The sequence below is a fragment of the Telopea speciosissima genome, unplaced genomic scaffold, assembly GCF_018873765.1.
Source record: "Telopea speciosissima isolate NSW1024214 ecotype Mountain lineage unplaced genomic scaffold, Tspe_v1 Tspe_v1.0839, whole genome shotgun sequence".
NCBI lineage: Eukaryota > Viridiplantae > Streptophyta > Magnoliopsida > Proteales > Proteaceae > Telopea > Telopea speciosissima.
The window spans coordinates 1-12,432 of record NW_025318175.1 but is presented as its reverse complement, the minus strand read 5'-3'; the positions used below and the strand labels follow the sequence as shown (position 1 = coordinate 12,432).

Below are 12,432 nucleotides of genomic sequence, written 5' to 3'. Positions count from 1 at the left end.
AATGTTAGGACAGAGATAGATCAAATTGCAGAGAGATCGATGTTAGAACTTCGGAATCGGCTAATTCCTTTCGCAGTCATCGATTTGATCGACTACCGGAGTAACTTGGCTAGTTTGACAAACTTTGCCAAGCCAGGTCTGGCCCGGTGAAAACTTGTCGGCCCCGAATCGTAACCCATCTAATGTGGGCGTGGCCGGACCAAAAAAAAACCATGAACGGGTTGCAAAGAACTGAAAGGATAATTTTCACCTCTGGTCCAACTGTTATTAAGGGCTTAAATCAGTCTGAAACTAGGTATTCGGTTCGGTTCCAGGGAGTATTAGTATGATTCAAATCTGGACCAAGTCCTTACTTCTGTTCTGAAATTCAGTACTCGTACCAAACCTGTTCAGTTCTGGTTCCTAAATTCGGTTAATGTACTTGGTTTAATATAGCCATAGTTTAAGCAAGTAGAATGGGCCACAAAATTGGTCTCCATGGATTCTGACTAAGCCGGAATTGACCCAGAATTGACGTGACCCCAAGAAATCCAATACAAATTGGTTACTTCGAATCGGCTAGAACCGGAATTGGAATCTAGTGTGATCTGATTCGACAAATCCAATACCTCAAACCATGGGCATAGCTAATCTTTGAAGCAAGATCCTAGTACAAGCTTAATTGATATTTTCCTCCAGACGGATTTTCCCTTCACCCTGAGAGTAGGTACCATCACGCTGCCATTAGGGGGTGGGAGTGCAATGATGATTCTAAGAGTTCAATCGTAAGGTCACTTCACCCATGGTGCAGGAATTCTTCCTTCTCTATCGTTTTCTCTTATTCTCTTAACATTATGGCATTCTACAATTACAAATTTGGAAGGCATTCAATGAAGTCCTAATCCATCCAATGGTTTGAAAGAGTCTGCTCTCCCTATAATTAGGATCCAAGCGCTATTGACTAAGCTTGTCTTCATGGTCCACAATTGTTCGTATTCAACTTGTGTTCAAGTTCTACCAAGGGCCAACCTGGATTAAGGCTTGTTGGGTTGGACTGTGTAAGTCCGGCCGGGCTTTGCCATACGTCTCTCAGGGACGGTCCAAGCTTAGCCTTTGACAAGGTAATGGTGCCGGTTTGAATTATCTTGGTTCATGTTTGGGCAGGTTAGATGGGTGAATTCTCTAGACCTTTTTGCAGCAAGCACTATAAGATGCATATTCAAACCTCTAGCTGAGATTCTAAAAATATCACCATCAGAGCTATGTTAAGGCATCCCTTGGAAGAAATGTGCTGCATTTTGGCCTGAGGAAATGCTAGGGCAAACCCTATGAGCGGGTGTACCACCTCTGTGCTTGATTATTGTGAAAAGTGAGCAAGGGTTCTGCATCATGGATGAGTGCAGGTAAAGAAGTTAATCTAAAAATGTGAACATAAACATAGAATAATGCTTGGAATATAAGAATTGGGAGAGGGTTCTCAAAGCAAGCATCATAGAGAAGCGCACCAATGAAGTACAACAAAACATCATCATAAGTTAAAGAGTTGAGAGGTCATTTCATATGAGGAGAGAGATAGACGTAGAGGTGCTAGCGTACCTACTCCCAACGGCTCAGAGAACCTTTTTCCATAAGAATTTTAATTAGAAAGGTTTCAAAGTTAGTAGACATAATGAGATGAAAAATTAACATATGGGTGACTGTTCTTTGCCTAGGAGCGCAAGCTATGCCCAGACACATGGAGCGGCCATTTAGAGGGGCGGGGTGGTCATTTTGCCCACCCCATGTGTCTGGGCGCATCCTGTGCCCCCAGTATAGAGAACATTTGGCCTTAACATAGATTACATTGGGCAAAGTTTTCCTCCACCCATAGAGGACGGTTCACCCACCATCAAACCCTATAGGGTTTTACTAATTTTCCAAATGGAGAATGTTTTTTGTGCTGCAGCACAGGCTACGCCAAGACACATGGGTCTACCACTCGGGGGGCAGGATGGTCATTGCGCCCACCTCCATGTGGTTGGGTGCAGCCTGCGCTGCGGCACAGAGAACAGCACCCCCTTTTCCAAAATACCCTTGTGATGTCCTCTCCCACCCATCCGACACCCGTGGTGAATGGAATCCCATTCACCGTGGGTGGGAGGAAATTCAGTCCTTTTACATTTTAGCAAACGGGACCAAGGCAAGAAACTAAACAAATAGATGGCCTTTAAAGTGGGAGTGAGGGAGTCCCATAATGAAGACAGGATGGGATTTAATGTAAGGACTTTTATTCACAGGCAAAATGTCACAAACACTAGTGACATACAGACAAACACTTGAGGTGGTAGGGCTTTGATAGAAGCCATCCTTTTAGAATGTCAAGTAGCGTGACAAATGGGAGGATGAAGACATCATCCTTCCTGTGTTACATGTTTTTCCATGGTATGTACTCTCTTACTAACGATTTCTTTTCCTATTTAATAAGGAGAAGCTTAATTTCAGTTTTATATTTAAAGAGCAAACTTGGGAAATTCATTTTAGGGAGTGATGGGTATGCAAGTGGTATACTATAAACTAGCATCCTATATGTCTTTTTCTCTCTCTTCCTTACCTCTCAAAAGGAGGAAGAGAGAGATAGACACATATGATGCTAGCTTACAGTATACCATATTAACACTAAGCATACCCATCCTTTTCCCTTCATTTTATTTTCTAATAGTTTGGGGCAAAAGTAATCCTTCCATGGATAATAGAAAATGAAAATTTCCTCTCCACTGGTGATATAACCATGTGATTGGACTCTTGATTCATCATTACACTCCCACCCCCTATTGACGAAGTTGAAATTACCCCTCTAATGCAATCCCCGTTGGCACCAACGTGAGCGGATGTGGAGATTCCCTCTGAAACTCACTCCCAAGTTTTGAGCATTCATCTAACTTAATTCATGGGAACAATTCTAAGACATGTATTAATTTATAAGAGCAAACTCTGGAAATTCCTTTTCTTTTCTAATAGTTTTGAGAATGCATCTAAATTCATGGGAACTATTTTTAGACTGTATTACAATCATAATGTAATAAATAATTGGAATATTAATTCTAGTGAAGCTAAGAAAAATCTAGTGAACCTATGAACCTTCTAATATATTGGTAGAAACAGACCGTCTTTACTGAAGGCAGTAAAAATCATCTGAAACAGCAAGGATAAAGTAGAACACTTGACCTGAATGCCCAATTTGAATTACCTAAACTGAGACGGAGTCAGTCACAGAAAGCTACAGCAAAATTTTTTCCACTTTCTAACCCAACCACCAAACGAGTAATGCAGTCAGTCATGTTATAGCCCAAAACCCTATTCTCGGTTGGGGCCATACCGGCATCGGATTTCTTCCCCTTCCAGTAGCTTCTCTACAGCATCTGAAGGAAGCCCAATCAGGTCTAAAGTCTTAGCCCAAACTTTGTGTGAAGTTTCTATGTTGTGTGCTTCTTCAGAAGCATTCATCGGGCGACAGTCATGAGAAATAAAAGCACAAACAGGCCAGTCATCTGACTTCAGCACTCCACAGTACTCTGGGATCTGAGGATCAGTGGCTGCAAAAAGTGCACTCCTAGAACCTGCAGCAGTAAGAACCAAAAAGCTTGCATCTGTGAAAATACATATTCAAAGAGGCAGTTGAACCAGAAAATTTGACCATCCAACAATTTCATGTTAAGTTGCCAAAATAATATCACCTAAAGAGAATGCGGCATGTCAAGGAGCAGAGGCAAAGTTCTAAAAGTGCATTGTCTACCATAAGGTGTTTGGGGCAAGTAGGGATACCTCACTCACCCCAGTGTAGTAAGAAAATAAACATAGAACAGGGAGGGGGACTTCAACTTGGACACCTTAATATCATGTGTATATTGCCAGTAGTACACCATAATCTTCTTTTCTTTCTATCTGGCTTTAAGTGTTTTAATGAAAAAAAGTAAGACCCATGATTACACAAGCTCGATGTCTGCATCTGAAATTGCAGATACATTCTCTTGCCTTGGCTTCTTTTCTCCTTTTTTCTATTCCACTTTTCTGCTTTTCTTAATGAGTAAAAAAGCCATGTTAACATGAAAATAAGAAAGGAATCCCATGTAGAAAAGATTGTAAATGAGAGAGAAATATAAGCTGTTTGCTATCTGCAACTTTCCTCTCTTTCTTTTCTTCTTGCTTTTTTATTTTATTTTTTCACCTCCCTGATGCAACCAGACAAAGCAGCCAATACAGGATACATTTGTCCAACTAGAAGGCAGCATTACTGTATGACAGGCTTAAGAAGACTCAAATCACTTTCCTTTACCCTTTTGTTTTGTGGTTTTTTATTTAAAATTTTCATATTATGTAGTGAATTTTTTTCTTTCTACACATTCTGTTATGTTTTGTTATTTTTGTATGCCAATTTCTTACTTCTATCTGGTTTAAATTTTATTATTTTTTTGCAAATATTTTTTTATAACTTACAACTACAATTATTAGTGTTTTCATTGTCATTTTATTTTTATCATGGTTGAAGGTGTGCGCACTTCGAGTTCACTACTACTTACCAAAAATGACAAAAGAAATCCTCCAGAAATTAATAATTGGATTATTAAAATCATTTGATCAAGCTGTATTTCAGTTAAAGTTTAGTACATAGTGTAGCTTCCTGCATATTTTGATCTGAGCAGTTCGACAATACCAATGTCAGCCCCTACATTTATTTTTTAATACGTGCTCCTACTCACACTAGGAGATAGAAGCAGCTGAACTTCTTGCTCATGGAGAATTCAATAGGCTAACAGAAGACCTCTCCATGCCGAGAGAGAGAGAGAGGTGCTATGCTGATCTCGAACACAAACCAGACCTCTAAAAGTTGGAGAAATGAATGCTACCACATAATAGCTCATGCAGGAGGGTGGTTTCTTATGTGTTACTGTTGAGATGTGTTACCCGATATTATAAGGGTATTTTGGGTTTTTTATTTATGCTTTATTTATGTACTTTTGAACAAGGGTAGGATTGTAATTTGGGCTGTGACACTGTTCACATGAACAGTGTATTGAACAGTGTCGTAAACAGTGCCGTGAACAGTGTTTCCCTTTGTAATCTCTTTTATTATTATTATTATAAATAGAGAGTTTGACTGATCTCATTGATCATTCAAGCCATTCACGAAATTCCTGTTTTGTTAACATGGCATCAGAGCCAAATACACTCTGATCTAGGTTTTCAAAACCCACCTCCCTCCCTTCGATTTTTTTCTCCTTCCCTCCATCGAGCTTCTTCCCTTCTTCTTTCTTCCTTTCTTTTGGTTCTTCTTCTCCCATTAGGGCAGCACTACTGAGGTGATCGTAATGATCTAGCTGCTGCCCCAATATACCTCCTTTTTTATGCCTCTTTTTTGGATCGAGTGGAGCTGAAGCACTGTCTGCGATTTGAAGATTCCTATTTTTTTTGGAGATCAGGCCTCTACATCTATTTCGGCTGCATCTTCTATTGTGGGATCTTTATTTGATATCGTTCTCAGCCCCTATTCACTTCATCAGATTGGTTGAAGACCCCAGCCCCTTATCGATCTCTCTTCTCAGGGTTTTTTTCAAAACCCTGACATTAATCGATCTTGGGGTTGGGCTGCTAGTTCCTGCTGCATCTGATTGGCACCCTTGCTGCCTTCATTCGACATCATTCCCAGCCTACATATCTGAGATTTTTTGCTCCAATACAGCCCTTTTCTATTGGGGGTCGATTCCAGAATTTTTTTGGATATTTTTTGGTTGTTTGCTGCTTCATTGAAGATTGGTTACCTGCTGCAATGACTGGTTCAGATTCTTCTTCGGCCTCTTCTGGCATTGATGGCCAGCCCCGGACTGATTTTCTTCCCCTTGCTGCCCCAATCAAACTTGATGGCTCTAACTACCTGAAGTGGTCTCGGTCTACCTATTTGTGATGAGCTGGCCGTGGCCTCACCTGGCCATCTTCTTGGGACAACAACTAAACCAGTGGAAGAGGGTTCTCAGCTCAACAAGTGGTTATCGAATGATGCGATGGTGATGTCCTACTTGATCCATTCTATGCAAGGGGATATCTCAGACAATTTTCTTCTACTGGACACTGCCCATACTATCTGGAATGATGCCAAAGAGACTTATGGTCGCACGGGGAATGATGCACAGGTCTATGAGATTAGAAAGAAGGCTAATGCCACTACCCAACAGGAGCTCTCTGTCTCCAAATACTATGCTGCCCTCAAGAACATGTGGTAGCAATTGGATCATTACTCCGACTATCAGCCCTCTACTGCTACTGATCTGGCTGCCTATCGCAAACACGTTGACAAAATACGTGCCTATGATTTTTTGGCTGGACTAAATATGGAGTTTGATCCTATTCGGGTGCAAGTACTTGGGCAGTCCCCTTTTCCATCCCTAGAACAGGCCTTTGCCTTGGTTCATAATGAGGAATCTCGTCGGGCTGCTATGCTGCATTCCTCTACTGTTGATCGCTCCGCCTTGCAAGTTGCTTCCAGTACTCCTTCTCTTACCACTACTGATGGTGGTACTGCTGTCCCTAAAGGTCCTGTCAAGTGTGAACACTGCAACAGGCTCTATCATACTAAGGCTCAATGCTGGAAGCTCCATGGGAAGCCTGCTGATTTTGAGGAAAAGAAAGCCCGTGGGAAGTTTAAGCCCAAGGCTCATATGGCTGATTCTCCTACTCCTGCTGCTGCTGCCCCTTCATCTGACATTGGGCTTACTCAGGATGAGCTCCTAGCTTTCCGTCGCATGCTACAGGCCTCTTCCGCTGCCTCCACTACGGCATCTACACCTGCTGCCCCTCCTGGTTCTAATTTTGCCTCGGTACTCTAGTCGGTGAGTACGTGTGCATCGGCTGTATCCAGTCCTTGGATTATATATTCGGTGCCATGACCACATGATGCTCCTCCCATGTATTTCATCTTTATTCTCCATCTTCTGGCAAAGACAGTGTTCGAGTAGCTAATGGTTCCCTTTCTCCTATTAATGGGAAGGGTTCCATAGCTGCTCCCCTACCCTTTCATTAAAATCTGTTTTGCATGTTCCGTCCTTTTCTACCAACCTTCTCTCTATTAGTAGTCTCACTAGAGATCTGAACTGCAAACTGACTTTTTTCCCTTCTCATTGTGTCATACAGGATCTGGAGAAGGGGTGTACGATTGGGGGTGGTAAGATGCAGGGTGGTCTCTACTTACTTGACCCGGGTCAGCCTTCTACTTTGCATTCGGCTTCCTCTACAGACTCATCATTTACAGTCCACCTCGTCCCCTGACCTTCATCTCTGGCACTGCCGACTTGATCATCCATCCCTTAGTACTTTGTCTCTTTTGTTTCCGAGCTTGATTAAGCATTGTAATAGGAATGAGTTTTTATGTGAGGCTTGTGTTTTGGCCAAACAGACTCGTTCCAGTTATTCTTCATTAAATAAAAGAAGTGAGTTTCCTTTTGCTTTGGTTCATTCTGATGTGTGGGGCCCTGCCCGTTGTACTTCCCTTTCTGGTCATCGATGGTTTGTCTCGTTTATTGATTGTTATACTCGTGCCACTTGGGTGTACATGATAAGCCATAAAAGTGAGGTCTTCCGCTGTTTTCAGTTATTTCATCGTATGGTTCAGACCCAATTCAATGCCACCTTGCGCATTTTACGCAGTGATAATGGCAGAGAGTACATGGAGGGTCAGTTCCAACTTTATTTGGCTGCACATGGTATTGTCCATCGGACAAGTGTGTTGACACACCGCCGAATGGGGTTCTTGAAAGGAAAAATAGACATCTCCTTGAGGTCGCCGGGCCATTATGTTTGCACGGCGGGTTCCTTCTCACTCTTGGGGTGATGCCATTCTTACCGCTGCTTATCTCATCAACCGTGTGCCTACCCGTGTCCTTGATGGTCGTTCCCCCGTTGATCTCCTCCAGGGTTCCTCCTCCTTTGTGGTTCCCCCCAAAGTTTTTGGTTGTGTTGGCTATGTCTGCAATCATCATCCTCATGGGAAATTTGATCCACGGAGCATTCGGTGTATTTTTCTGGGCTATTTTGCGACCTAGAAAGGATACAAGTGTTACCATCCACCTTCTCGTCGTACTTTTGTCTCCATGGATATTGTCTTCCATGAGTCCTTATCATATTATTCCCAGACACCTCTTCAGGGGGAGCAGGATCAGGGTTTTGAAGATGTGTCTGCTATTCTTCCGGATTCTATTCGGGGGAGCCCTCGTAACTTCAGCTCCTATAGTGGCTCCTATTCGGGGGAGCGTAGACCGATCATCAAATCCTCGTTGATAAGGTATATACCCAGAGCGCACAGACAAGTTGAGACTACCACCACCACCATACCACCTCCACAATCGCCCGCACTTGATCCGATCCGCACCTACTACATCATCCGGTAAGGATCCTTCCCTTGACTTACCTATCGCTGTTCGTAAAGGCGTTAGGTCATGCACCCAACACCCCATCTCCAATGTTGTTTCCAATGATGCTTTATCTCCTTCCTATCGTGCATTTGTTTCTTCTCTTTCCTCTGTTTCTATTCCTCAGAAATGGCAGGAGGCAATTGCAGATCCAAAGTGGAAAGCAGTCATGATGGAAGAAATGACGGCCTTACTTAAAAATGAGACATGGGAGCTAGTTGTTCTTCCTTCGGGTAAGAAACCGGTCGGGTGCAAATGGGTATCTGTTGTCAGCGAAGCCGGATGGAGCAGTGGATAGATATAAAGCCAGGCTTGTGGCGGAGGCTTCGCTCGGACTTATGGGATCGACTACCAGGAGACATTTGCCCTTTGCAAAGTTGAACACTTGTCCGGGTCTTCTTGTCTTGTCTTTGTCAACTTTGGCTAGGACCTACAAATTGGATGTAAAAAATGCATTTCTTCATGGGGAGTTGGAAGAGGAGGTTTATATGGATGTTCCTCCGGGTTTTTCCTCTGACAAGACCCATGGGAAAGTTTGTAGGCTCAAAATGGCACTCTATGGGTTGAAGCAATCTCCATGGGCATGGTTTGGTAGGTTTCATAAAGCCATGGTCTCCTGTGGATACAAACAAAGTCATGCTGATCACACTCTGTTCATCAAGCGAAAGGGAGAAAAGGTCACTCTTCTCATAGTTTATGTTGATGACATAGTTGTGACTGGTAATGATACAGATGAAGTTTCTCACCTGAAAGCTTTCATGGGACGGGAATTTGACATAAAAGATCTAGGACAGCTAAGATATTTTCTTGGGATTGAAGTTGCCCGTTCTCCAAAAGGCATCTTTCTCTCCCAGAGAAAGTATGTTCTAGATTTACTATCAGAGACTGGTTTGCTTGGTTGTCATCCTTGTGATACTCCCTTGGAAGCTACTACCCGTCTGCAAGAGAAGGATGGTGAACCTGTTGATAAGGGCAGATATCAACGAGTGGTGGGCAAGCTAATTTATCTCTCCCACACCAGACTAAATATTGCCATTGCTGTGAGTCTTGTGAGCCAGTTCATGCATGATCCTTATTCCACTCACATAGCTGTTGTTCTTCGTATTCTCCATTACTTGAAGTCAGCTCCAGGAAAGGGGATCCTTTTGTCTCCTCATGACCATCTTCGCATTGAGGCTTACACAGATGCTGACTGGGGTGGTAACCCTGATAGGAAATCTACCTCCGGCTATTGTACTTTTGTTGGAGGAAATCTAGTCACATGGCGGAGTAAAAAGCAAAATGTTGTGGCAAGATCTAGTCTTGAAGCTGAATTCCGTGCTATGGCCCGGGCATATGTGAGTTCTTGTGGCTTGAGTTTACTCCTTGATATTCGTGGTTCTGTTCATCTTCCAATGATGTTGTACTGTGACAACAAAGCAGCAATTAGCATTGCCCACAATCTAGTGCAGCATGACCGTACCAAACATGTGGAGATTGACAGACACTTCATCAAGGAGAAGTTAGAGAGTGGGCAGATTTGTATTCCTTTTGTGAAGTCTGGAGATCAACTGGCTGATGTCTTCACCAAAGGGTTGAGTGGGAAGTTGTTTTATCCTAGTCTAGTCAAGTTGGCCATGTGTGATATCTATGCCCCAACTTGAGGGGGAGTGTTGAGATGTGTTACCCGATATTATAAGGGTATTTTGGGGTTTTTATTTATGCTTTATTTATGTACTTTTGAACAAGGGTAGGATTGTAATTTGGGCTGTGACACTGTTCACGTGAACAGTGTATTGAACAGTGTCGTAAACAGTGCCGTGAACAGTGTTTCCCTTTGTAATCTCTTTTATTATTATTATTATAAATAGAGAGTTTGACTGATCTCATTGATCATTCAAGCCATTCACGAAATTCCTGTTTTGTTAACAGTTACAAAACTAATAGAGGTACTTATTTTATGACCCTAATATACAAAAGAAAAAAAAAAGTTCAGCAGATAGAGTGCCAGTCATCAGTACATACCTTCTTGAGCACTAAATATGAAATAAGGTATCAGATGGTAGGCAACCTGAACGATTCTAGGAAGGTCCCTCGCCTGCATTTGAAGGAAAAAAAAATTCAATAACTTTAGAAGTGCAACAACTGCATTATGCATATATAAATTTCTAGGTTTTTCTGAAGGACTAGGGACTAGGGTTACCATGTTCTAATCTAGCTAAGTAGGAGCAGCACTAATCAAGTTGTTTTGGCAGAAACTATAGAGTCATACTAATCAAGTTGGTTCCGATTTATAAAAAATAAAGGTGATATTCAAAGTTATAATAACTATAGAGTCATACTATGAAATTAAGGGAGAGAGTTACTGAAACTCGCCTGAGACAAGAAACTAATATTATGGATAATCAATTTGGTTTTATGTTAGGAAGATCAACGAAAAAAGCTATTTATTTACTTGGAGACTCGTGGAAAGATGTAGAGAATATAAGAAGGATCTCCTTATGGTCTTTACTGACCTAGAAAATAGAGCTGATTGGAAGGAAAGGATCCATGTAGCTGACCCCATTTGGTTGGGATATGCTGAGTTGAGTTTTCTTATCATTGTAGAAGTCCTTGGAGAGTTAAACCAATAGTTTGGGCCATTTATGGAGACTTATATTTTATTAATTCTATAGAATTTTATCTCATATGGACTATAAAAAGAGGCTACCATCCATCAGAATTCAGAAGTTGTCATCTTACTATTTAGGTCCTAAAATTAGTCGTCTCCATAAAACATTATTGATCATTAGTAAAGATTTTTTAAGGATGGGAAACAGCCTCTCCACAATGCGGGGGTAAGGCTGCGTACATTATGACCCTCCCCAGACCCCGCAGTGGCAGGAGCCTCATGCACTGGGTACACCCCCTTAGTAAAGACTTATGAAGGGTAATTTTAGATGCTTTAAGAATTCCTGTTCCAATTTTGTTCCTTTCAGGGTTCAGTATAAGCTCCAGCCATACCCCAGCCTACCCCATCTTCACCCCCACCTCAAGTCCTCGCCTCCCACCCCCCACCACAAAACCCCACGCCCATGCGGACTATCATAAACATATTAGCTAAAAAAATATTAGACCTAAACATGAATCACCATGCAACAATAAGTTTTCAAGAAAGTACATAGGCAGTAAAATGGTTTCCTGGCCCAAGAAATGGCCAACTAATAATGGTAGAATCGATGACATTTTTTTTTTTTGTTGAGGATGGTTGAACACAAGGAAGAAAGGGCTAAAACAACCAAGGGATGGCCCACTTAACACAGTTCATGAGTTAAATAGGTGACATGAGATCAGTTTGCCTGGCAACATTTTGTCCCTTCAATACACTGATCCTGTTCTAAAGGATTCACTAAGCACTATACTTTTCTTTTAAAGTGGTTCACAAAACACTATACTCCATACCTATCTACAGTATATCTTAACCACATCAAACAACCTAATTGTAATTTATACAAAAATAATAATTTACATAACTGCAAAAAGGTTATATAATATAATACACTATAAAATATGACACATATTAGATCTTCCTGAGATTTTGATGTTTATGGTTTAATTTCATAAAGTCTTAATTTCCAACGTACATATCCTTTACTCTTATTATGTCACCAAAGTTTCCCACAACAAAAATGTGAGAACCAATAAATCTCCAAGATATTCCCTGTTTATGCCTTCAAATTCGATAGAAACGCAAGCCCAGTCCAAAGAATAGTTACCAATCTTTGCACATACCCTTGAGAGGCTCCTCTTCTTATTGTAAAAAATCCTTATATTGTGCTTTCTATATAACCCAGGAGATTTTATGTAGCAATAAATTACCAAAACAAGCTCAAATAATCAGTCCATAGTGCAAATGCCATCTCACTTTCAACAAACATGTGGACAATAGTTCCTCAGCATAAAAGTATAGGCATCAAAACTGGCCAACTTAAATCCTCTGCTCTTAATTGTTTCTAGTGTTAACAGCTTCTTCAAGGACAGAACCAAGCAAATATGTTCC

At 41.5% G+C, this 12,432-nt stretch overlaps 1 protein-coding gene across 1 annotated transcript; it reads right to left on the bottom strand.

Annotated features, from left to right (window-relative positions):
- Window positions 1-3,035: 3,035 nt before the first annotated feature.
- On the bottom strand, window positions 3,036-10,599 carry LOC122648345 (dehydrogenase/reductase SDR family member FEY-like). Its single transcript, XM_043841575.1, has 2 exons — window positions 10,419-10,599; window positions 3,036-3,575 (listed from the first exon to the last, which is right to left on the bottom strand). The coding sequence occupies exons 1-2, from the start codon at window positions 10,597-10,599 to the stop codon at window positions 3,313-3,315; spliced, it is 444 nt and encodes a 147-aa protein (XP_043697510.1). The 3' UTR covers window positions 3,036-3,312.
- Between the last annotated feature and the right edge of the window lie 1,833 nt (window positions 10,600-12,432).

Bases quoted from the DNA above. Each gene is read 5' to 3' on its own strand.
- LOC122648345 (XM_043841575.1), bottom strand. From the start codon at position 10,599: ATGGTAACCCTAGTCCCTAGTCCTTCAGAAAAACCTAGAAATTTATAT. The intron at 3,576-10,418 runs GTATGTACTGAT...TTACTGCTGCAG, and splicing joins CATATTTAGTGCTCAAGAAG to GTTCTAGGAGTGCACTTTTT.